This window comes from Protobothrops mucrosquamatus, unplaced genomic scaffold (genome assembly GCF_001527695.2).
Source record: "Protobothrops mucrosquamatus isolate PMUCROS unplaced genomic scaffold, P.Mucros_1.0 scaffold2413, whole genome shotgun sequence".
Taxonomy (NCBI): Eukaryota; Metazoa; Chordata; class Lepidosauria; order Squamata; family Viperidae; genus Protobothrops; species Protobothrops mucrosquamatus.
Genome location: NW_015388485.1, coordinates 140,896 through 168,489, shown reverse-complemented (window position 1 = coordinate 168,489; position 27,594 = coordinate 140,896). Strand labels below are relative to the sequence as shown.

Genomic DNA, 27,594 nt, shown 5'->3' with positions numbered 1-27,594 from the left:
ATCAAAATATATCTTTTTTACTCAAGTCAGTACTATGGTTTGAAACTATTTGACTAATCAGCTATTTATTTATTATTTTTTTAAAAGGCTGGCTTACTACGCACTAATCCAGTAAAAGATAACATTTTTCAATTAGTGTTTGTAGCCACAGCTGCGTCTCTGCTTTGATGCCGTGAGAATTAGCCGGTTAGTAGTTGATAGAGAGGGGATCCATTTTTAAAATAGACCCGCAATGACGTGAGACAAATAAAGAGACCCAGGCTAATATCATAAGGGCAGAAAGGCAGAGCTGGATGTGAAGAGGTGAAGGGGAATGTTTTTCTATGGTTATAAATGGCTATTTTCCTTCTTCCTTTATTTTAGATGCCTCATGGACAAAAACTTTGTCAGGATCGGGAAGTGGTTCATCCGTCCGTACGAAAAAGATGAAAAGCCCATTAACAAAAGGTAAGGATGCGCGGTGCTTAAAAATACCTTTAAAAACACATCGTGGCTGACGACGCTCTTCTCCGTTTGTAGTTCGCTTCCCCCACCAGGTTCATATAATACATCCTGACACTTAATAACTCAGCGGCTGAGATGGCGATAGTGAGCTCAGCCTTATTGCATTAATTCCACCATCACACACACACACACACCCTCCACATTTGCAGCCCTTGAGCAGACTTGCAATTAGGCTACAACTGGTCCAGGGGTTGACAGTTGTCACTGAAGCATTTGATGTTTCCTTAAGCCTAGAATAGGTAGCACTTTGCTGGGAAGGTAACCGGGCTCCGTGACATCATGCCTTCGGACTGCACTGGCACAATGGCCTTAAAATGGAGATGAGAAGCACCCCTTAAAGTTGGCAATGACTAGTGGAGTAAAATCTGAAGGGGATTCCTTTACCTTACTTTTTAAGCCCATGACAAGGTGGTTTTTCAAAAGGCAACTGGATTTTGTCAAGATGATTTAAAGATTGTGGGTAAGAAGTTTGCCTGCCTGCTTCTTCCCAGGAATATCTATCTATCTATCTATCTATCTATCTATCTATCTATCTATCTATCTATCTATCTATCTATCTATCTATCTATCTATCTATCTATCTATCTATCTATCTATCATCTATCTATCTATCTATCTATCTATCTATCTATCTATCTATCTATCTATCTATCTATCTATCTATCTATCTATCTATCTATCTCTACCTACCTACCTACCTACCATCCATCCATCCATCCATCCATCCATCCATCCATCCATCCATCCATCCATCCATCATCTATCTATCTATCTATCTATCTATCTATCTATCTATCTATCTATCTATCTATCTATCTATCTATCTATCTATCTATCTATCTATCTATCTATCTATCTATCTATCTATCTATCTATGTTATTACCAGTTTTCTATACCTATTTCTATTTCAATACTTATGCCTATTTCTGTGCCGTCCATCTTGCCAAGGTGACTCTAGGTGGCTTAGAGTCAAAAGTATTGATTTTGTGTATTCAATCCATTTGGGAGAAATAACTGCACTACTGCACAAATTATTGTAGCTTAAATGTACAGCCTTGTATATTTTTGTATAGTATAATATAGTTTTCTACCTGTATAGCGCAGCCTTGTACTAGCCAGTTGTGATGGATTATATTTAAGTGAGAATCACTGCGTGGTTTTGTGTGCTGCCTGCATCCCACGGATGGGGCTTTGCTTGTTTGTGCGGGCCGGTTGCTGGCATGCAGTGGCCCAGTACTGGTCCACGGACCGGGGATTGGGGACCCCTGATTTAAAAGACCCAGGTGTTACATTTCATTTAAATAACGTACATACGCGTTTTAACATTTTTTCCCTTCGTGGATTTCACCCACATACATAGACTGAAAACAAGATGCTTTAATGATTTATTTGCAATTGTCATATTAACTCAAACCACATCGGAATTGTTGGGGTTTTTTTTTAAGTTTGTTTGGCCTATGTCATCTAGTACTGTTGTAGGTGTCTTGAGATGAATTTTTCTGTTTACCCAAACTTGTGAAGGATTTGAACACACTGGTGGTTTTAATGGGAGGTCTGGAATGAAGCTGTATGATCCAAGCTGGAAAGTTCTAAGAAGGTTTAAGCTGAATTCCTCATTAGACTCTTAAAGCTGACAGAGTATATAAAGGATGGGCGAAATACCCCTGATGTGCTGTTAATTAGATTTGTCAGGAATCTCAGTTGTTTAGCCTGCCACATAGTGTTGTCACTTACTATATCTATAATTAATTGTCTTAAGGGCATCAGTAAATAACAGAGGCTTCTTTTTTAGTTTCTGAATAGCTATTCTAATAGAGTTAGGCCCCCTGCTTGACGACTTGAATCAGAGGGAAACTTTGATTTCAGGATAAGCTTTACCTTTAAAAAAAAAAAAATCCCACAGTTAAATCATTTGAGCTTCCTTTGAGCCCAGTTCTCAAACAGGAGAAACAATGAAAGAGAGAAAAGGAAGTTAATCCCTTAGTGTTCTTTGTTGTCAATAGAATGGGAGAATTCGTTTTGCCACTTCTTAATCCTTCCAGGATAAAAAGCATGGGACTCTTTTTTTTCTCCCCCACCCCGTAAAAATTAAATGGTATGTTCAGTTAAATGCCGCTTTGCATAGTTAAAATCAGATGCATTTTCCACGGCGTTTTGCGCCCTAAATCGAGATTAGACAGGCAATCGTGTCTGGAGAGCATCCTGTTCGGTCCTCGCTATTCCTTCCTCACAATCATTTTAAATGTGCGGTGTAATATTAAGCAAAAATTAGCCGGTGTGCAACCTTGACCGATGTTGGCTTTTGCGTTTTCTTCCCAACGTGAAGAACATATCAGCCATGCTCTAAAGCCGCGTCCCTCTCTTTGATTGCAAGTCAACTTTCTTCCTATAGATTCATTCCGTGATACAAGCAGTCCTCGACTTACGACCTCAATTGAGCCCAACCTCTTTCTGTGGTTAAGCGAGACAATTGTTAAGTACGTTTTGAATTTTGGTTAGCAGCTTTTTGTCCAGATGCTATTTGAGACTGATCTTAGGCCTAGTTCGCCGCTGTTAACTCAAACCCTCTGTCAAGAAGTTCATTGGGTTAAACAGGGCAGAGATGCAACGTGGTCATTCGTGATTCCATAAACTACCTTTTGGCATGCAATGTCAGTGAACTTGTCTGTGGTCAGCTGAACAACTCAGTTGCTTGTTTGGAGAAGCACTTCAGCATATTCCAAAGGGGCTTTTTCAGGAGGCAACTAGACTTTCTGTTTTTTCTTTGAAGACGTTTCGCTTCTCATCCAAGAATGGATGGTGGGGAAGGGAAGGATTTATACTCCTTGCAGACAGCTGGTCATTTGCATCCTTTTGGAGAGTTGTTGAAGCCACTTGGAGGTTTATCTGTGTCCTCAGGGTGTGTCCACAGAAGGCTCCCCACCCATTTGCACCACTCAGGTGACCCTGAGGATACAGATAAACCTCCAAGTGGCCTCAACGGCTCTCTAAAAGAATGCAAATGACCAGCTGTCTGCAAGGAGTATAAATCCTTCCATTCCCCACCATCCAGTCAGAGCTGAAGAAGCTTCTCGGATGAGAAGCGAAACATCTTCAAAGGAAAAACGAGAAAGTCCAGTTGCCTCCTGAAAAAGCACCTTTGGGACAACATGATTGAGAATCTCCATAAGTATGTAATAAAGTTCAACCAAGTCTAAATCGTCAGTGCAGATTTGTGCAAACTTTTATTGCCTGATGTGAAGGAAGCAATTCTGAAGATAAGGTGAATTGCAAGATCATGAAAATGCTTTTACTGCCCCTGCTGCTTTGAGTTGCACTTTTCTGGACAACACCACCACACAATGCAGAAGTGGTGCTGGGTATTCAATGTTAATTACTGTGAGTTTCAGAGAGGGGGGAGCTTGAAATGAGCATTGTGTGTCTCATAAGCAGAAATTAAGTAAGATAGATGCTACTACAAAGAGCAGTGCTTTACACAAGCTAAAATCAAATCTCTTCCATCAAAGAATCAAGGGCAGTGACTAAGTTCAGCCTATTGAAAGATTCAACCCATTCAGAAAAAAAACACATTGTTAAAATGAATACTTCAGTTCAGCCATAAATGCTTCAAACCAAATAAGGATTGAGCCGCTGTCCTTTATCCGCCTACCGGAAAGGAAATTTAATAGGTAATCTCAATTTACGACTGCAGTTAAGCCCCAAATGTTCTGTTGTTAAGCGAGACATTTGTTAAATGACTTTTGCCCCATTTTATAACTTTTCTGGCCAAAGTGGCAGACTTTCTGGCCACACTGCAGTTGTGAAGTTAGCAACACGGCCGTTAAGTGGCTTCCCCATTGCCTTGACTTGTCGCAAGGTCGCAAAAGGGGATCGCGTGACCCCCCCCGGGATGCGGCCGCCGTCATGAGCCAGTTGCCAAGGGTCCGAATTTTGATCACTGACCACGAGGATCTTGCAGCCGTCGTCGGTATGAAAAACGGCCATCGGTCACTTTTTTCAGTGCCCCTGTAACTTTGAACAGTCACTAAACAAATAGCCGTAAGTCGAGGACCTCCATTGGCAAAGACCTCAGTCCAGTGGGAAGTCCACAGATCAAGTGGGGTCCTGAGACGTTTTTGTGGCATCTGGGAAACTCTACCTGAGGTGGCCTGTCAGCTTTAAATAGAATAAGTCCATTTGAGTCCATTTCTTAGGTGTGGGTCCCTGCAGTGATCAACACACTTTTTTTTTTTTACATCTGCTTCATTCAGGCGAATGAAGCCACGAGAAACTTTTTTTTCTTTCCCCTGGCAAATGTTTCCTCTCCCTGAAAGATGGACGGGGAAAAGACAGCGAAATCGCTTGCTTAGTACTTTCTATAAAGCTTTTTTTTAAAAACCCTACCTAGATGCTTTTAGATATAGGATGGTGGAGTGGATCTTTGTTCAAAGGGTACAGGCAAACAATACGAGGGCTGTTTTTCTGGGAAGGAAGGAAGGCCCAGTGGCATGTTGACTTGCTTTTCAATTATGCGAGCGTGCATCTTTGTGAGCTGCGTTACCCGTAGGGATATTTTCAGGATTTGATGCCGGTTTCCAAAAGCACTTAAATGATCTGCTGTTTAATATTTTATTTAAAAAAGACATAAATCTTTATACCTCATTTTGAGTCCCTAGTACAGATTGAAGAATGAGCTCTGAAAGAATAGAAATTGAAAAATGAGGTCTGAAAGCAATTCATAAAAATATGTACAGTTATATGTGTGTGTGTGTGTATGGATAGATAGATAGATAGAGATAGATAGATAGATAGAGAGAGAGAGAGAGAGAGAGAGAGAGAGAGAGAGAGAGAGAGAGAGAGAGAGAGAGAGAGAGAGAGAGAGAGAGAGAGAGATTAGATGAGAGAGGGAGAGATAGGTAGATAGAGAGATTGATAGGTAGATGATAGATGATAGAGAGAAATCATAGGATAGATAGATAGATAGATAGATAGATAGATAGATAGATAGATAGATAGATAGATAGATTTAGATGAGAGAGGGAGAGACAGGTAGATAGAGAGATTGATAGGTAGATGATAGATGATAGAGAGAAATCATAGGATGGATGGATGGATGGATGGATGGATGGATGGATGGATGGATAGATAGATAGATAGATAGATAGATAGATAGATAGATAGATAGATAGATAGATAGATAGATAGATAGATAGACAGACAGATTTAGATGAGAGAGGGAGAGATAGGTAGATANGATAGATAGATAGATAGACAGATTTAGATGAGAGAGGGAGAGATAGGTAGATATAGAGATTGATAGGTAGATGATAGATGATAGAGAGAAATCATAGATAGACAGACAGACAGAGAAATGAACTCTGGAAAAATATAAATTGAAGAATGAAGTCTGAAAGCAATTCCCAAAAATGTATGGAATATGTGTGTGGATAGATGGAGAAAAGAGAAGGGAGGGAGGGAGGGAGGGAGAGAGAGAGAGAGAGAGAGAGAGAGAGAGAGAGAGAGAGAGAGAAGGAGAGGAGAGGAGGCAGACAGTCAGTATTTTATTCTACTTGAGCACTACCTGATTGCAGTTGACTCACTCCATAAAAAAAACAGAGAGCAGTAGGCCATCCAGAGAACATAGACGATGAAAAAGATGGTGAAGCTGGCCAACAGCCACACCTATACACCTCACAAGGAGAACCTCCTGAAAATGTGGTCTATTGATTCCTGCCTCCCCATGCCTTTTAGAAACATTTCCCCCCTATTTTCTGCCCTATTAATCTTCACTATTCCTTACACAACAATGCCACCCTCTTGGGCTTCATATGAAACAAACAGTAAATAGCTGCTAATATCCGCCATGGGAATAATTGTTTACTTTGTGTTCCAAGTATGGTTTGACTGCCCATCCCTGTTCAGATTAATTACACTGTATTGTAACATTTTGGGTGTGTGTGTGTGTGTTAAACATCTTCATGTTTGCTTAATTCAAAGTTGAGATGTAACATTTTAAATAAATAAACTTTTAAGCCTTTGCAACAGCAATAATGCTTCCATTCACTTTTCTTCAGCGGTTCCTAAGACCCAACAGTAATTGGAAAAGGTGTCCTGTTCTCTAGTTTTCTCTTCAAATACAAAGGCTTCAGATGGGCACAAAATAATGTGTGTTGAACTATGTGAATTTTCCTAATTTGTCTCAAGAGATTATACTGGAGAATGCCTTTCCCAGGTTTTAATAGCCATTAAACGCCCAGCAAAGAAGTACGTCTAAATTTATTCATAATTTAAAAAACCCGGTGCCAGTGTGCATGCATGTACATTTATAAGCATATATTATTAAAGCCACATTCTATTAGTAAATATTTGTAGGCTGCTATAAGTATAGCGATCATTTTTCTGCTCAGTTACACAGTTCTGTAATAGAATTAGAAAAGATTAACTCTAAGACTTAATGAAGACGTAAATACACTTATTTGTCAATAATAACATAGCTTTATGGAATTTAAATTTGGGTTTTGCAAATGGTATTATATATCATAAGTGGTATTGGCATAGACAGCCTTGTAATTTTGTAATCTTTTGATATAAAAATTCAGAAAGAAATGGTATATTTCTGATGCATTTCTTTAGAATTAAATGGTGATGGAGAGGGCATTGGAAGGTAGATATGACTTTGGTGCCTTCCTTCCTTCCTTCCTTCCTTCCTTCCTTCCTTCCTTCCTTCCTTCCTTCCTTCCTTCCTTCCTTCCTTCCTTCCTTCCTTCCTCAGTGCAGTTGTAGCTTTTAGTGGGGGATTGGAACTGATCCTCTGAGATATCATTTTTATTTATGTAGAGATATCAGTTCCACCTATGATTCTTGCGTCCGTTTGGACATAAATTCAGTTTGTCTGATTTTCATGCAAGTTTATGCTTTCTTGGAAAAATGCCAAAATCTTTCAAAACATCACCTAGTGAGCTGGTGCAGGAGGATTGCCCAGACTGACAACAAACCAACTAGCAAAAGAGATGCATTGAAATATCTGCAAGAAATAACATTTGCCTGCAAGTGACAACTGCTGGGACCACAAAATAGACTCAAGTCTAGAAAATGGGGAAGCTAAAGTGCTCTGGGACTTTGGAATCCAAACAGACAAGCATCTGCCACACAACACGGCAGCGTTAACAGTTGTCGACAAGAAACACACAAGAGCCTGGATAATGGATGTTGCAGTACTTGGAGACAGCAGAAAAGAAGAGAAAGATCTGGAGAACATCACAAAATAGAAATAAAAGTGGAACCACTGTGGCGAAAGAAAGCAAAGATAGCACTAGTAGTAACAGGCATATTGGGTGTAATCCCCAAACATCTGGAGCATCACTGGGACACCATCGTCATTGACAAACGTCCCCATCAGTCAATTGCAAAAGGCAGCTTTACACGGAACAGCTTACGTCCTGCGAAGATACCCGTACCACGTCGCCATCAAACAACAACATCTGCCCACCCCAGGTCCTTGGGAAGGACTCAATAAGTGGACAAAAACGCCAGATCTAGTCTAAACATCTGGCTGATGGCGCGACCGGCCTTAACACAACAATTCTTCTAGTCCTCGGAACAAAAACCTTTGAGAGAAACAAACAGTAACTAGCTGCTTGGGGCTGTTCCAGCTGAAATTATAGGCTGAGATGTGAAAACAACTCTAAACGAAAGCATTAATTAAATATCGGTATGTATCTGAACAAGCAGCTACTGGATGGGTATTTCCAAGTGTAGCAGAGAACTGATTCATTTTGTCGTTTAGCCCCTGTGATCTTTTCCCCTCCTCCCCGCTCTTCTCCCAATTCTTCTTCATACCAGCCTCTGCATAAATGGCATTAAAGGAAAGAATGTCTGTCTGTCTGTCTGTCTGTCTGTCTGTCTGTCTGTCTGTCTGTCTGTCTGTCTGTCTGTCTGTCTATCTATCTACTTACCTACTTACCTACTTACCTACTTACCTACTTACCTATCTATCTATCTATCTATCTATCTATCTATCTATCTATCTATCTATCTATCTATCTATCTATCTATCTATCTATCTATCTATCTATCTATCTATCTATCTATCTATCTATCTATCTATCTTTATCTATCTATATCTGTCTGTCTATCTATCTATCTACATACCTATCTACCTACCTCTCTATATATATCTATATGTATGTCTGTCTGTCTATCTATCTATCTACTTACCTACTTACCTACCTACCTCTCTATCTCTATCTGTCTGTCTATCTATCTATCTACCTACCTACCTACCTACCTACCTCTCTATATATATCTATATATCTATATCTGTCTGTCTGTCTGTCTGTCTGTCTGTCTATCTATCTATCTATCTATCTATCTATCTATCTATCTATCTATCTATCTATCTATCTATCTACTTACCTACTTACCTACCTCTCTATCTCTATCTGTCTGTCTGTCTGTCTGTCTGTCTGTCTGTCTGTGTCTGTCTGTCTGTCTATCTATCTGTCTGTCTATCTATCTATCTATCTATCTATCTATCTATCTATCTATCTATCTATCTATCTATCTATCTATCTATCTATCTATCTATCTACTTACCTACTTACCTACCTACCTACCTACCTCTCTCTATATATCTATATATCTATCTATATCTGTCTGTCTGTCTGTCTGTCTATCTATCTATTTATCTATCTGTCTGTCTGTCTGTCTGCCTGCCTGCCTGCCTGCCTACCTACCTACCTACCTACCTCTCTATATCTATCTCTTTGTGTGTGTATGTGTATGTATGTATGTATAGATGTGTGTGTGTGTGTGTGTGTGTGTGTGTGTGTGTGTGTGTTTATTGCTTGCTAGGCCCGAGGAGAGATCCCCAGACAGTTTTGTACTTAGATGTTCTTTAGCTATTTTAGGAAACGCTAAGATCGAGCCAGTTGGTCTTAGTGACCTGTGGGAAAATATACTTGGAGAACTATAGCCTTTTTTTATTTCTTTGTTTGTTTTTGGGTAAAAGCTTGGCACTTAAAGGATGTTCCTGGCCGTCAAATGTATCACACGGCTGTTAAACAAATCCAGCCTTCCAGTTGTGGCTGCTCCATCACTGGAGGTTTTTAAGAAGAGATTGGACAGTCATTTGTCTGGAATGGTATAGGGTCTCCTGCTTGAGCCAGGGGGCTGGACTAGAAGACCTCCAAGGTCCCTTCCAGCTATATTCTGACTGATTGATTTTTACAGAAATGTTTCCTTTTCCAGGCTCCTTCAGTTTTAACTAGTCATTTTTTTTAACTGTAAAAAAAGAAAAATAGCCTGTTGATAATTACAGGCTTTTCAACATCTTTGGGGCAATCTATGGGAAATTCTGCAGCATTTGTTTGTTTGTTTTTGTGTAGGTTTCCATCTCACAATTCCAGCATTCTTTGCAATATAATTATACATGCCGTCAAGCTGTTCCCTTTTGAGGTGAAGCAACGTTGTGCAAAAAAAGGGAACAGATTTCTTTCTTAGCCAAAGAAATTAACGGCCAGAGCTACAAGAAAAAAAGAAAAAAAAAAGAAAGAAATACAGCTAAATGTAGTTCATGCCAACACTGCATCTCTTTTTATACAGATAGTCCTTGACTTACAAATAGTCCATTTAATGAGCATTCAAAATTACAACGGCACTGAAAAAAGGAACTTAGGACCATTTTTCACACTTTGGACCTTTGCAGCATCTCCAGGGTCACGTGATCAAAATTCAAACGCTTGGCAACTGACTCATATTTATGACGGTTGTAGTGCCTTGGGATCCTGTGATCCCCTTTTGCGACCTTCTGACAAGCCAAGTCAATGGGGGATGCCAGATTCACTTAACAACCCGGTCACTAACTTAACAACCACAGCGATCCACTTAACAACGGTGGCAAGAAAGGTCATAAAATGGAGCAAAACTCACTTAAGAACTGTCTCACTTAGCCACAGAAATTTTAGTTGCAAAAAAAGATACTGAGACTCTAGAAAGAGTGCAGAGAAGAGCAACAAAGATGATCAGGGGGCTACACAATGTAGGGTTGCAGGAACTGGGTATGTAAGCCTGATGCAAGAGAAAGACTAGGGGTAGCATGGTAGCATAATATCTTCCAATATTTGAGGGGTTGCCCCAAAGAAGAGGGAGTCAAGCTATTCTCCAAAGCACCAGAAGGCAGGACAAGAAGCAATGGATGGAAACACAGGAAGTATTAGTACCACTTTACAAGGCCTTGGTAAGGCCACACTTAGAATATGGCATCCAATTTTGGTCACCACGATGTAAAAAAGATGCTGAGACTCTAGAAAGAGTACAGAGAAGAGCAACAAAGATGATTAGGGGACTGGAGGCTAAAACATACAAAGAAGGGTTGCTGGAATTGGGTATGTCTAGTTTAATGAAGAGAAGGAAGAGGGGGGACATGATAGCAGTCTTCCAATATCTCAGGGGCTGCCCCAAAGAAGAGGGAGTCAAGCTGTTCTCCAAAGCACAGAAGGCAGGACAAGAAGCAACAGATGGAAACTAATCAAGGAGAGAAGCAACCTAGAACCAAGGAGAAATTTCCTGTCAATGAGAACAAGTGGAACGGCTTGCCTCCAGAAGTTGTGGGTGCTCCATCACTGGAGGTTTTCAAGAAGAGACTGGACAGCCCTTTCTCCAGAAGGATATATACTTGAGCAGGAGGTTGGACTAGAAGACCCGCCCGAGTCTCTTCCAACTCTATTATTCTGTATTCTGAATCTCTAGCTTCTCGGCTGCTACCTACCTCTAAATTGGGTATCCTGTTGATTAGGATTTCTCCTCTTAGCATTTGAAGCCGAACTCACGTCGCAAGATCCAGTGACATTCCAGGGCTCCATGAAAAACCTGGAGACTTTTCTTAAAGACCTTCTATTAGTCTGCTCAAGGCATCTCGCCCTTCCCCGGTGCTCCACGCACCACCGGGAAACGAAAAAGGGTGACACTTCTTCATTGGGGAAGAAGGACAGAAGCGGCCCGGGCTTCAGAGACAGCCCGTAAAATTGTTTACAGTTGGAGCCTGCAGCATCTCAGCCCGGAGAGCAAGCCCCGAGACAAAACAACAACACCACAATAACAACAACAAAAATGGAACCGTTTTTTTGCTTTTGTTCTGGTGCACCATAAACCCCAGCCTAGCTTTAAAACATTTGACTTTCCAAACGTCAAGTTGAGCATAAGACTCTCCCGTTTTTTTTCTCTCCCTTCCCTTCCCTTCCCTTCCCTCCCCACCCTTCCCTTTTGACTATAGAACTGCTGTGATTGTAGCACTCTTCATTTTTCAGCCAGCAATTATTCATAGTGTGACATTGAGACATTAGCTGTTGCCATGGCAACCAGCTGTAAGTAGCAAAGATACAGGCATGATGTCAGAAGAAGAGCCTTGCCTGAAACGCACTCCATCTTCAGGTGTGTGTGTGTGTGTGTGTGTTTCTGTGTGTGCGCGCTTGCGTGTGAGCGCAGGCACGCGTTGTTTTAAAATAAATGATTTTATAGTCTTATTGCACGGGCATTCTTCTTGTTCCTCTGCCATACTTTTTCCTAGACTCTGCGGGAAAGCCTAGGATGGTAGAGAGCTTTCCTTCTTCTTTTGCTGTGGGGTTTTTTTTTTTCCTCCCCAGGTGTTAATACAATTAGGATTTTAATCATTCTAGGGTGCATGTTTTAATTAATTGAGGAGAGAGAGAGAAAGAGAGAGAGAGAGAGAGAGTTTTGGGACAGTTTAGGTCATGGTGTCTCTTGGAGAGATGATGCTTTGGCTGCTTCTGTTCATCTTGAGATTCCCACTTTGATTAGCTTTGCATTGTCCTTCACTTCAAGGACACGAGGATCTCGTTTTTATGGCACAAAAAGTCTGTTTAGACTACATGTTTTTGCTCCTGTGGCTGCCTCGGAATCTCCATTGAACAGTTAGCATTGGGAAAATGCTGTATGTTGTTGAGCGGGCAAACCTGACAAGAACAATAAAATAACTTATAGATTAAGAAGGACATACAGGTAGTCCTCAATTCACAACAAATTTAGTGACCGTTCGAAGTTAGGAACAGGAAAAAATATTATTATTATTATTATTATTATTATTATTATTATTATTATTATTATTATTATTATTATTATTATTATTATTATTATTATTATTATTATTATTATTATTATTATTATTATTATTATTTCCTTAGTTCTACGTTGCTTCTCTCTTCGATCAGTTTCCATCCGTTGCTTCTTGTCCTGCCTTCAGGGGCTTTGGAGAATAGCTTGACTCCCTCTTCTTTGGGGCAGCCCCTGAGATATTGGAAGACTGCTATCATGTCCCCCCTCATCCTTCTCTTCATTAAACTAGACAGGCCCAATTCCAGCAACCGTTCCTTATAGGTTTTCGCCTCCAATCCCCTGATCATCTTTGTTGCTCTTCTCTGTACTCTTTCCAGAGTCTCAACATCTTTTTTACATTGTGGTGACCAAAACTGGATGCAGTATTTCCAAGTGTGGCCTTCCCAAGGTCTTGTAAATATAACAATAACAACAAAACAACAAAACAACAACAACAACAACAACAACAACAATAATAATAATAATAATAATAATAATAATAATAATAATAATAATAATAATAATAATAATAATAATAAAGTTGGAAGGGGCCTTGGAGGTCATCTAGTCCAACCCCCTGCTCAGGCAGGAAACCCTATACCATTTCAGACAAATGGCTGTCCAGGCAAGGCAAGCTACTATATATAAACTGGCAGTAAATCTTACAGTCACCTGCCCTGATGACGTTACCTAGTTGGGTAGTGAAATGTCTGCAAACAAACCACCAAGCTTAGAAAGCACTAAGAACCCCATAAAACAATATTACTCACATTTCCTGTGGTTTGGTTTCATTGCCTTATTTTTTCCTTAAACAAATGGGTGTGAGCGTCAGCAGGACAGCCGTTGTACTGAAGCGCTGCCCTTTCGTGTGCCCGTTTAATTACCTTCCAAGGCATTTGGGATTTGAATGAACAACCACTCTGGAGCAATACAGGAAAATGAACTCCAGCCATTTTAGCAGAATTAAAAAGATGGATCCCTTAGCAATTTGCTTGAGGTTTTTTTTGTTGTTGTTGCTTCTATTGTTGCCTAGCCGGACAAGTAAAAAAAAAGGAGAGACGGGGGTCTTGATAACCCCTTCAGTGGGCTGGCATCTTCTGCAGATGCCAAAGAATCTAACCATTGAAGTTGAATCGGCCTCTCGAATTTGATCCAGAAGCTTCAACACATTCCCTTAATGCTCGTGTCACCTGTCACTTCAACTCAGAAAAGCACAGAGATCTATCCCTTAAACTCACTGACACAAAAAATACTGAAGAGGATTATTGCATATACTGGGAAATTCTCCTCAAAATATGCTCCCTGGACAGAAGGCCTTCTGTAGGGCTTCTTTTCCCCGCCCCCAATAAGCAGTAATTCACTAAACTTCTAAGCATATTATTAAAATGGCGCAGTGTTATGCCAACCGATCAAACCTTTTGAAGATTATGTACCCTGGGTAGCGTTATATTTAGTGGATTCCTGGGTAAATAGAAGATCCAAGCCAAGAAATGGTGTGAGGGCACGTCAGGCAGCCAAACGGATGGAGCCGAGCAAGTTGGACTCCGGCTATTACTAAGAGGAGAGGACAACTTGCGTGTGTCCTCTTGACTTCTGTGGTGGAAGAAAGAAGGCTTCTATACATAACAACGTTGGCAGTTTAGGAGTGATTTTCAGTTCGGGAACTATTTGGAGACATGCTATAAGCGATGTGCATGTCCTGAGACATGTGACATTGCACGTGTTTTACGAATGCTGTTGATGGGTAAATCTGCATACAGTATCTGAATTCTGGTCCAGAAGCTCCATTGCATACTTGCAGATGATGGATGGATGGATAGGTGAGTAGATAGATGAATTGATAGGTATGTGAATGGGTGGATGAATGGTTGGGTGGATAGTTGAGTGGTGAATGGATAGATATGTAGATAGATAGATAGATAGACAGACAGACAGACAGACAGACAGACAGACACACAGACACACAGACATATAGACAGACAGACATAGATTAGATGATTGATAGATATAGATAGATCTATAGGTAGGTAGACAGGTAGGTAGGTAGATAGGATAGAAAGAGATGATATAGAGAGAGATAGACAATAGATGATAGAGATAGATAGATAGATAGATAGATAGATAGATAGATAGATAGATAGATAGATAGATAGATAGATAGATAGATAGATAGATAGATAGGAGTGGGTGGGTGGGTGGGTGGATGGATGGATGGATGGATGGATGGATGGATGGATGGATGGATGGATGGACAGCCAGCCAGATGAGTGGGTGGATAGGTAGATGGATGGATAGGTATTTAAATAGATTATAGATGGATAGATAGACAGACAGACAGAAACAGCCTTGTTTTCTAATTTCTGGAGTAGCCTTGTACCATGTTTGAGAAATTGCATGAGGCCTTGGAGGGTCCAGAGACAGAGAAGGATGTTGTCTGGAGACAAACTTTAGGGGACCCTAAAGTTCTTGAGACCCTTTGTACCTCCATCGACAGTCCACGTTTCCACATCTTAACTGTTTTTCTAGACCATGTGATTAGAAAAGTGATCGGCGGCGCATATAATTTTTTTTTTTTGCCCCTTTTCTGTCAACCAGTATTAGCAGACTGGGGTCATAACACATGCAGATCTGTCTGATTAGGAAACGGGGCTGCATTGCCCTAATTAATCCACTGCCAGCTTTTGGGGTTTAATCACAATTGGATATAATACTCCAGTCACTTAAAGTGGCTTATGACTCCCCCCAGCACACCGAGGGACAACTGTTGTTGCCTGTCACAGCACATAAAAGCCCACCCCTGACCTCAAAACTATTTAATTTCTGCCTTTTGCTGAGATTTCACCGGGCTGCTAATGTTCAGTGTTTCCCTTCTAATAAAACTGCTTGAGCTGGCAGAGATCCTGAATCAGCAGTGCCCTCTCTTTCTTCCAAACCATTGAATGTTCTGTTAAAGGCTGATCTTCTTTGAGATTTGCATGAAAATTTCAGGCACCCAGAAAAAAAAAAAAGTAGCAAGATTCAGTCCTTATTGCTGTTGGCGCGTCTGACCGCCGATGATGACAAAGGAGCGACTAATGCAAATATTTCGATGCGGTTAATATTTATCCGGTCAATCAGCAGCAAAAGTTTAAAAGAACAAAAGCCAAGCCGAGCAACTAAATGCAATAATATACTAACCGCTAGCAGAATAAATCCTAAAATGTAACATTCATTCCTCTATTACTATGTTAATGCACTTCTTTACCCGGGTGATAAATAATGCAAATATGCGTTCATATTAGGTTTTGTTTTAAGGGTACCGCCAAAATCATTCATTCCTTTTTCTTTCTTTCTTTTTTAAAAACAAGCTCTGATAATTGAACTGCTTCGGATTTTTTGAGTTCTCCACAGGTAAACCTTTGCAATTGGTGCTTTACCCGACAATACAATCAATTCATCTTAAAATTTTTGAAGGCGTGCTGTGTTGTATTCCAATAACAAATTAAAAAAAAATAATAATAACAATCAGGCAGCTGGCTATTTCAAGAGATGTTGTCAGGATTCTCCTTGCCACGAACAATCCACACAATACCCAGTTAAGATTCTTTTTTTTTTCTTTGAGCATTTGCTCTCTTCTGCTGGTTAAACTTCCTTCTCTTAAGACCATGCTTAGAATACAGCATGTAGTTTTGGTCAACATATTATAAAATGATGTTGAGACTCCAGAAAGACTGCAGAAAAGAGCAACAAAAGATTAGGAGGATGGAGTCTAAAACTTACGAAGAACGGTTGCAGGAATTGGGTACGTCTAGTCTAGAGAAAAGAAGGACTGGGTGTGTGTGTGACATGATAGCAGTCTTCTAATATTTGAGGGGCTGCCACAAAGAAGAGGGGGTCAGCCTATTTTCCAAAGCACCTCAAGGCAGGATGAGAAGCAACAGATGGAAACTAATCAAGGGGAGAAGCAACCTGAAATTAAGGAGAGATTTCCTGACAGTGAGGACAATTAACCAGTGGAACTACTTGCCTCCAGAAGCTGTAGGTGCTCCATCACTGGAGACTTTTAAGAAGAGACTGGACAGCCACTTGTCAGCAATGATATAGGATCCGTTGCTTGAGGAGGGGGTTTGATTAGAAGACCTCCAATTCTCTTATTCTGTTATTCTTCATCCCCATGCATAATTGGAATCTGTCATATCTTCATATTACGTTTGGCCAGCTGCAGCGGGAAGCAAGCAAACAATGAATCCTTAAAGAGTATATATATATTTTTAAAAAATCTATTTTTGATGGGAAAAACGGTTGCTAGATATTCTAGTTTTTGTTCATTGCCCTAGAATTTTATTTTGTGGATTTTGAAAAAAACAAAAACAAACCAAAATCTAAATCATATTTTGAAGAACACCTGCTGACATCCATGTAACCTTCAAGAGTTTCTCCATGGAGATATTGGGCTCCCTCTTGGCCGTAATATTTAACTCCAGTGACATGGGAAAGGCTGATGAGGTTGACTCCGCTGCTTGCTTTCGGTTCACATGCGTGCTCTCTTCACGGTGGAACTGCAATATGTTATAGTATTTCTTTTTTTGCAGGAACATGTGGAAAAGCCATTTCTCCCTGCTGGAGACGAAAGTACTCAGTTGATAGAACTTTTGGATGGATCCGTTATATAAGCCGTTATTAGGTTAACCTTCTCCTTTCCAGATATTGTTCGGCCTGGAAAGAGCTGTTCCTTTCTAGCCACTGCATTGTGGCAAGATTAGAACATTACAACTGTAATCTGTAGTCTATAAATAAGATAAATGCATAGACTTTAGAAGGTTGTCTCAGTTCAATAACAGAGTTGGAAGGGCCCTTGGAGGTCCTCTAGTCCAACCCCCTGCTCAAGCAGGAGACCCTAGACCCTTTCAGACAGGTGGCTGTCCATTCTCTTCTTAAAAAGCCCCAGTGATGGAGCACCCACAACTTCTGAAGGCAGACGTTTACTGTTTTATTTTATTTTATTGCATTGCACTGCACTGCATTGTATTTTTTTTTAAATTTGCCACCCATTTTGCTACAAGGCAGTTCTACTTCACCACGATGTAAAAAAGATGCTGAGACTCTAGAAAGAGTACAGAGAAGAGCAACAAAGATGATTAGGGGACTGGAAGCTAAAACATATAAGGAAAGGTTGCTGGAATTGGGTATGTCTAGCTTAATGAAGAGAAGGACAAGGGGGGACATGATAGCAGTGTTCCAATATCTCAGGGGCTGCTCCAAAGAAGAGGCAGTCAAGCTATTCTCCAAAGTGCCTGAAGGCAGGACAAGAAGCAACGGATGGAAACTAACCAAGGAGGGAAGCAACCTAGAACTAAGGAGAATTTTCCTGACAGTTAGAACAATTAACCAGTGGAACAATCTGCCTCCAGAAGCGGTGAATGCTCCAACACTGGAAGTTTTTAAGAAGATACTGGACAGCCATTTGTCCGAAATGGTATAGGGTTTCCTGCCTGAGCAGGGGGTTGGACTAGATGACCTCCAAGGTCCCTTCCAACTTTATTATTATTATTATTATTATTATTATTATTATTATTATTATTATTATTATTATTATTATTNAGATAATTCCAGATTATGCTGAGTATGAATGTGATGCAATTTTAAAGATCTTCAGGTCTTTCATAGGTGTCTCTCCCCCCCCCCCCCCCGTGGCAGTTAAGATGTCCAACTAAGCAGTAACTATCACTAACAGGGTTTTGCAAACAGTCATTAAAATATGTCATTGCCTGGTTTTGCTGCTTCAAAAAACAATTTCCTGAATTGATTGATTTACTATTAGCTGATTGCTGCATTTGGACACAATTGTGTTCCCTTTCCTTCAGTGCTATCGGAGGCAGGGGTGATTCAAAGGCTTTTACTTATCTCTCGGTGTGATTTTTTTTAAATAATTATTTTTATAAATTTGAGATAATTCTTATCTCAATACAGGTGAAGGGTCAGCAAAGGGGAAGGGGAATGGAGGAACGGTGAATTTGCGGAGATGGCAAATATGACCTGTTTAATTATAGAAAAAGACAATAACTACATTTGTTAGGGACTGGAAACCGTTTATGGACTTTATGGAAAAAAAAGAAGAACCATTGTTACTTAATGGGTTTGATGATTAGAAAGGGTAGTTTAAAAAAGAAGGAAGTTATGATGGAACCTTAGAGAGGATAAAATTTGCATTTAAAACTGCTGTAAAGAAAACTGGAAGTGATTTCCTTACATTTTATCTTCCTTTTCTCTTATTTTTCTTCTCTCTCCTTTGTTTCTTCATTCTTATAACTTTTCTTTTACTTTCCTTTTCCATTTAAATGTTTTAGTGCTGTAAAAAATGCCTATGACAAAAATTAATTTTAAAAAGTGATGAAATGCAGCTGGAAGTACCAGAGCAGGGAAAGTGATTTACGGATTCTTAAATGTTTAGAGTGAGTTATTAAGTAAGTAACTAGGGTGGGGAAACAATTGCTGATTCTTGGAAGCCGGTATTATATAATAAGCCTTATTTTTTTTTTCCCCACCGACATTTTGAATAACCTTTTTATTGCCTTTCTGATGCCAAAAGCCTACAGGGAATGGAGAAATGTTGCATTTTAACTGTGTTATTTATTTGAATGCCAGTCAGCTGAATTAACTGTCCTGACCTGTTACAAAAAAGAAACTTGTTAGCACAATGTAAACTATTTTTCCAGTGGCTTTTGATATTAAAAAGAGAATATACTAATACAGCTTTAAAAAAACGGAGCTGTCTAAAGATCACATGGAAATCAGAATTTTTTTAAAAAAGGTACGTTATGTCGAAACTTTGAACTGCTAAGTAATCTATCCGCCAGCAGTGATATCTCGGTACTCAATTGCTTTGAAACTTGTTAAAACTCGTTTGTTTTTTCCGTATTCATCGCATCTTCCGGAACCAATTAACGTTGAGTACCGAGGTATCACTGTACTCTCAAAACAGCCATATTTATGGTGGCTGGACTGTTGCAGAATGTAAAGAAAATAGCAATAACAATAACGCTTACAGTTTGCGTAGTGGCACAAACCCACATAAGCTTGTTTGCTCGCAGGCCCTCCCTGAGTGCGCAAAGCATTTCCGTATTTCCTACTTGGTCTGGAAAACTGCAACACAGATTGCTGTAGTAGCTGATCTTTTTTCCTCTCCCCACTTTTTTTGCTTGCAAAACTGGAACTAGTAAGACTTTAAGAGATAAGATAAGATCAGCCAGAAGAGAGAATATCAAGAGACAAGGAGATTATTTCTAGCATGCTAGTTTTGGCAAGGACGTGTACCAAGTGTCAAGATAATGCTTTTATAACATTATCTAAACACTTTCATAATGCAAAAGAGTGTTAGGATTTTTATCACAGCACTCTGGATGTTACTGAAACAAATGGGCTAATTAATAATCTTAGAGGAGTATCTTGGTTTCTTTCTTTCTTTCTTTCTTTCTTTCTTTCTTTCTTTCTTTCTTTCTTTCTTTCTTTCTTTCTTTCTTTCTTCTTACAAGCTGTGAATTTGTCAGATAGCAAGCAGCTGGTTGGCTCCTCCGGATAGATTTTTAAATGGGTCATATTCTGATCAGAAAGAGTTCCATCAGTGTTTCCTGATCGAGGGACATGGGAGCACAGATTTATCGCTTATCTGGATAATATTGAATTAGCCTTATTTTTTTTAAAAAAAAAAATTGGGTTGCATAGAGGGTCTTGGATGCTCCCAATTCAAGCTCAGAAATTGCGGCCTTGGAAATTATGAGAGGTGTTGTGTTACTCCCACGAACAAGCTTCTTTTGGAACCTGATCTGGAACGTTACATCCCTTTTGGAGGAAGCCCGTGCAGTCCAGGAGCTTTACCGAGATGAAACCGTTGTGTTCTTTAAGGGAAGAGCCAACTGAATTTAAAACAACGTGTTGCCCTCTTTCCAGTGATACAAGCGTATGGCTTAAGCTAATAAACGAAACACAATTAGACAAGTTAAAGGTGGCGTGCCTCTAGGCGTTTACGCTACTACAGCAATGGGAAGAAATGCAGTTATGATGAAATCCCGCACAAAGAAACATTTGTTGTTCACATGAGATTACATTTTAAAGCGCATTGGAGAAATTTGCAAACGTGGCCAAGGAACTAGGCGTACGTAAAAGGCAGTGCTTGTTTCATGCAATGAAGAAAAGCAGGAATTTGCTGTTAAATTGGTTACAATTGCAGGGCCCCTAATGAATCCTGGACATCCCGTGCTAATATTGGGTGGCTGGTGTTAAAGTGAAGAACACTTTTCAGAACTGAATGGGGAAAAATGTGAGGAATATGAGGAATAATCTAATGATCTGACGATGTTACCTAGTTGGGTCACGGAACGTCTGCAAGAAAACAGCCAAGCTCAGAGAGCAACAAGGACTCCTCTTTTCAACCCTGAGCTACGAATAATTCTCCTTTATTGAGGGAGTAATCTGCTCCTTCGGCAAGATGCTTTACTCAGTGCACAAGTTTGTAAAACACAATCGCCACCAATTGTGCCTGTGGTGCCACTATATTCAGGACTTTTGAGAAGTTGGTGATAGGCCATCATCTGTGGTTTATTCTAATATTGGTGGATAATCTGTAGCATTGTGACATTTGATAACACTTGGCTTGATTAAGTTTTCCTTCCAGATCAGGGGTCTTCAAACGCTGGCTGAGGAATTCTGGGAGTTGAAGTCCGCAAGTCATAAAAGCTCCAAGTTTGAAGACCCCTGTTCTAGATGTAGAGATGACCAGGCTGATCCCAAGGCCGGGGTCAAATGCACCCTAAGTTTAGAGTTGCTACGACCCCATAAGAGGCTTAAACCCAGCCCCATTGTCTCTTATCCGGTGCCATTTTGCCTTGACCATTAGTAAATCAAGATTCTTGTGTATAGGTAGCATGAAATAAACTTGGAGTGCTTTTGAACTCTTATCCTGGCTCCTGATTTCCTGCACCGGACACTGGCTTCTTTTAACCAGAAGAAGCGGTTGTGCGAAAGACACATTTAAAAAGAAATCACCGTCTTGTGTTCTTCTGTAGCCACAATGTTTAAGCTCAAGAAGACTGCTCAAGGAGAGATCCAACCGAGAATTAAGGAGAAATTTTCTGACAGTGAGAACAATCAGTGGAACGCCTTGCCTCTAGAAGTCGCGGGTGCTTCATCACTGGAGGTTTTTAAGAAGAGACCGGACAGCCATTTGTCTGGAATGTTGTAGGGGGTTGGACTAGATGACCTACAAGGTCCCTTGTAACTCTGCTAAGGTTCCTTTTAACTCTGTTTTTCTCCATAAACCATAGTTGATCGCTGAACTGTTCATATTGCACACAGTCATCGTGAGTGCACTGCGTGATTGACAGAACCCAGTGCCTTTTTCTGTAGTTGGGGGGAAAAAAAATTGGAAGTGCCTTTTCAAGTGGCTTGTAAGCTTTGGCTAAAGATGGAAGATCCACGCTGGAAAAACTCTCAATTTGGCACGTAGCGTAGATAGCTGCCCAATTGAAATTTTTGTTCGCTCTTGAGGCTGAGCAATTGGTCACTATTTTAGATTCTATTAAGCAGAAGATGAATTTCAATGACATCTGATTAAGTTAATTATTTTCAGAAAGCCCTTCATGTATATCTCTTTATGTTGATCAAAGCCAACTCTCACGGGGATATCGGTGCATTCAGGCAGCTACGCAAAGTGGCTGCGTTCGCACACTCGGCTGATTATTCAAAATTAAGAGCTATTTAATCCTCCAAATAGAAACATTTTACATGGAAATCATGGACATGCGCTGGCTTTATCTTTACTTTTGTTCTAGTTTTCCAGGCTGCTCTGTACCATTGGGGTGGGTGGGTGAAGAAAGCATTGAGGGGAGGGGGCAATTTAACCTTTGGAAAGTGTCTGCGTTACTGCCTTACTTTGAATTGTTTGAGTAGGTGCATTTTCATAAATATTGTTAAATTATTAACTATTTTGGAAAGGCCTACTTTTTGAGGGCAAGTGTGACTATGAATAGAAGAGAGGATCAGGTAGCTGAAATTATTTTTTTTTTGCTGAAGCTGAGATTTTTTTTTTTTAAAGCTTTTAAACAGTCCTTTTATTATCATTTTGCTCCAAAAGTGGGTTGCCTTAGACTTAGACTTCCTTGATTATTCCCTCTTCTCCAAATTGAATAGCAACAGCACTTTTAGACTTATATACCGCTTCACAGGGCGCGTCCCATTTTACAACGGTCGTAAGTGTGAAAAGGGGTCATAAGTCCCTTTTTTCAACACCATTGTAACTTCGAACGGTCACTAAATGAACCGTTGTAAGTCAAGAGACCGTTCAGCCATTTGTCTGAAATGGTGTAGGGTTTCCTGCCTGAGCAGGGGGTTGGACTAGATGATCTCCAAGGTCCCCTCCAACAACAACAACAACAACTTCTTCTTCTTCTTCTTCTTCTTCTTCTTCTTCTTCTTCTTCTTCTTCTTCTTCTTCTTCTTCTTCTTCTTCTTCTTCTTCTTCTTCTTCTTCTTCTTCTTCTTCTTCTTCTTCTTCTTCTTCTTCTTCTTCTTCTTCTTCTTCTTCTTCTTCCCCTTCCCCTTCTCCTTCTCCTTCTTCCTTCTTCTTTTTCCTTCTTCTTCCTTCTTCCTTCTTTCTCCTCCTCCTCCTCCTCACCACCACCACCACCACCACCACCACCACCACCGTTGTTATTATTATTATTATTATTATTATTATTATTATTATTATTATTATTATTATTATTATTATGAACCATCTGTATTTCATTTTCAGATCAGTTTAGCAGAGCCCCCCTTATCTGTGCTGACAAGTATCTTTTCTCTCAATAATCAGCTGGGTCCTTTCCAAGTTCTGCTTTCAGAGAACCTTCTCAGAAATAAGCTTTTCAGAATTATTATTAAACATTAAAGGCAGCTTGAGGAAATCCTGATGCACCCTCTTTAAACATCCCCCACTCAGCCAGGCGTTCCTTAATAACCACTCGGTGACTTATAAAGAAAGGTTGAAGGATAATTTGCTTGTTCATCACAAAGCTGTCATTACTGTGCAGCAAATAAAGTGTGAGGGGCGAGCCTGTGCAATTGGCACAACATCTTTTATCAATACCTCTTGATGATAATATGCCTCCCTGCTCTATATTGCATTATTTTGGAAGGGTGAGTGGGTTCCTGAAAACAACACGACATTTAAAATTGGTGCATTTACAGCAGGGTGTAAATTTTAATATTAACGTTCAAAAGTCCACCCACGAAAGGTGTGTGATTATATTATTCTCCTTGAAACCGAGAAATAAGATAAAAAGATGTGTAGGGAATCCCTTTATCTTTGATCTAGAGCCCCATCATACAGGGAGTCCTCGGCTAACAACGGTTCATTTAGTGACCGTTTGAAGTTACAACGGCACTGGGGAAAAACTGACTTACGACCGTTTTCACACTTTACGACCGTTGCGTCATCTCCGTGGTCACGTGATCAAAATTCAGCTGCTTGGCAACTGGCCAATATTTATGACGGTTTTTAGTGTCCTGGGGTCACGTGATCACCTTCTATTCTATTTGCCTGGTTTCAACACCTTTACTATACTTGTATTACCTAATGGAAGAATTTGCAGACTTAGGGTAGCACTTAAACTTTGAATGTGGGAGCCACACTTAAAAAAAAACAAAAAAAAAACAAATCAGGCCCAAAAAAATCTGATTTAATTTAAATACTCCTGATGTTTTAATCTTGTTTCCTTTCCCCCACATTAACATTTTCATTTAATTGGTAGCTTTGAAAGGGGCTAATTTGGAAGGCTGCATTCAAGCCCGGGGCTAAAAGTTATATTTCTGCTTTATGTATATGCACAGGAACCCATGCTAGTTAGGAAGCACACGTGAGTGCTTTTATAGAATTGCAATAACTATTTTGGGCCACAGGAGGGTTTGCCAATAAAAAGGACAATGTGGGTCTTTTTTGGTAGTTAAATAACCTCTGCTTTCCTGCAAATTTGGGGGGGGGGGCGTGTTGCATGCATTCCTTGAGCCTGACTCTGTTCACGCTGCAAGAAGAACAGCGGAGTAAGTTACACAAATACGCAGAAGCTTTCTTGCACATCTGCTTGGAGGTGTGTAGGCTCACAATCGGGACCAGGATTTTCCATGGCCAAGCGGGACGGTGGTTAAGTGAGTCACGCCCAATTTGGCAACCTTTTTGCCGAGGTTGTTAAGTGAAGCACCAGAGTGGTTAGCTGAACCATTCTGTCATTAAGTGAACCCGACTTCCCCCGTTGACTTTGCTCATTGGATGCCAACTGGGAAGATTGCAAATGCTCGTCACACGATCCCAGCATCATCGCTACGTGCTGGTTGCCACGTGCCCAAATTTGGATCATGTGGCTATGCTGCGGTGGTCATAAGTGTAAGGACCAGTTATAAGTCACTCTTTTCAGTGCCATTGCAACTTTGAACGGTCACTAAACAAATGGTTGTAAGTTGAGGACTACCTGTATACAACAGAATGTGGGCAGCTGAAAGGGAGCCCCTAGATCAGGGGTAGGCAACCTTGGTTCTTTTATGACTTGTGGACTTCAACTCCCAGAATTCCTGAGCCAGCCACGCTGAGGGGAAAGGGAGAGGTTTCCAAGCTGAGCCACGCTGGCTCAGGAATTCTGGGAGTTGAAGTCCACGAGTCATCAAAGAGCCAAGGTTGCCTACCCCTTCCCTAGACTAGGTAGACCAGGGGAAGCTGTTACTGCGTGCACAGGAATGATTTATCAAAGGTGCTGCACTTGTGGCGCAGCACATATTGAAATCCTCTGAACTTAATTAAAAAATGCTCCCTTGCTAGATCTAAATTTGCTTTGTATAAAGCTTATGTCTTCTATACTGCAATGCATCTTATGTGCTCAATAAGGCGGTCTTATGTTCAATAATTATTCGGTCCAGCATAGTTACTAAGTAATAATAATCTGGAGCACCACTTGAACACACACCATCGGCATTGACAAAAAAAAAACACCATCGGTCAATTGCAAAACGCAGCTTTACTTGGAACAGCGTATAGCCTGTGACGATTTCTTTAACCCCATCAAACAACAACTTCTGCCTATCCCAGGTCCTTGGGAAGCACTCAATAGGTGGATAATAATGCCAAATGCAAGTCTAAAAACATCTGGCTGACTGGGGGGGGGGGAACCACCAATAATAATAAATATATTATCTTCCTGGGTGTATGCGAATGCAATTTGGAACCAGCAAACATTCCCAGCGGATGTCTGTCATACATCTATTTAAAATAATTAACTTATCTTTCAACCTAGAAAGCCACCAGGTGGCTCACGACAGCTGTTAAAATATAATTAAGCAGAAAACCGTTATTTAATAATAACCGTATAAAAGGAAGGTGGAGAGGGGAAAAAAAAAACCACATTAACGGAATTGGAAGAATGCAGAACTGAAGAGATGCAAGCTGTTTCAAATGAAGGATTTTTTTTCTCCCCCCTTGCACTTAAGGGAGAAATAAGGCAGTCTTATTTAGGACGAAAATTCCAGAAATGTTGGGTGTTGCTTTGTGTATTCTGTTCTCCCGTTCTCCAGCCATGTGCTTGCGACATTTTAGATTATCTACGGGTGTTATAATACCCAGTTATGAAACCTCCACGCTACACACACACACACACCCTCCCTCCCCAAGTGGCTCCATAAATCACTTCCGTGGGGTGCTTTTAGTTTCACGTTTTGAGATCCTGGAAGAAAATGTCTCCACCACACAAGTCCCTCCTTTCTCCTCCACTTCGACCCAAGTGGATAAACAAGTATATCACGCACATCTGCTTTTTTTGCTGCGTGTTGTAAGTTCCCCAGCTGTTCTTCATTACCCTCCGCATTTTGCATGGACCGGATTGCTATGGTTGTCAGTAAACAGATAATGGACATGTGCCATTTAAGCTGTGCACTTGCAGACACAGCCCCCCCCCCATTCCCCATATTTAGTTGCGTGCCCCAGGACACGCTGTGTTCAGCTGTCACTCTAATCAACGTTTGGAATTTCTTATTCTACTGTCGTTAAGTGTGAACGACACATACTTCATTGTGGGACATCTGTTCTGCCATTATAGGCTGGGCATGGAATTCGTTCTGTTGGGGGAGAGGGGAAGGAAAAAAAAAACCCACCAAGCTACTTGATGTTTTCTGACCTCCAATTTATAGTGGCGTCTTGTCCTGCAGGTGGGAGATGTACGCGGGCTGATTTTCACACTCAAAATGGCAGGAAAATTCAGTGTTATTTAGAGACAGACATTCAGTCTAATTCCTGTGCACCCGACTTAACCTCCGTTTATTCAGTGCCTGTTCGAAGTTACGTCAGCACTGGGGGGGGGGGAAGCGACTTTGGGACCGTTTTTCATCCCTACGACCGTTGCACCATCCTCCATGGACACGTGACCAAAATTCGGATGCTCGGCAACTGGCATGTACTTGTGACGGTTGCACTGTCCTGGGATCATGTGTTTGCCCCTTTGATGACGTGTGGACTTCAACTCCCAGAATTCCGCAGCCAGGCACGGTGGCTGGGGAATTCTGGGAGTTGAAGTCCACACGTCATCAAAGGGCCAGGTTGGAAGACCCCTGCTTGTGGACTTCAACTCCCAACCTTCCTCAGCCAGCGTGCCTGGTTGAGGAATTCTGGGAGTTGAAGTCCACATGTCATCAAAGGGCCAAGTTTGAAGGCCGCTGCTTTCTCCAATCACGGAGATAGGACACTGCTTTCATAGGACACTCAAAAGCAACCTGGATTTCCTTGAGGGGCTGGGCTGATGAAACAGCCGCAGAGGCTTGAAGGATGACACACACTAAATTATCCCGTTGATTGGTATCCTTTCCTTTCGAGTGTGCTTGCAAGTTGGCTGGAGGAAAGGGCTGGCTGGCTGCCAGACAGAGCTGCTAGGACAGTCGCTGCGAGATCCTTGTCATTCCAAAGAGATCAGCTGAGCCCTGATTGCTGGGAAAAATCTAGCCAGAAGCAA

General features: G+C 40.8%; 1 protein-coding gene across 1 annotated transcript in view; it reads left to right on the top strand.

The window, feature by feature from the left end:
• The window catches only part of MED13L (mediator complex subunit 13L), a 105,003-nt gene that overhangs the window by 37,283 nt on the left and 40,126 nt on the right, over window positions 1–27,594 (top strand). The window contains 1 exon segment of the mRNA XM_029285881.1: window positions 364–447. Within this exon segment, the coding sequence (XP_029141714.1) occupies window positions 364–447 (84 nt within the window).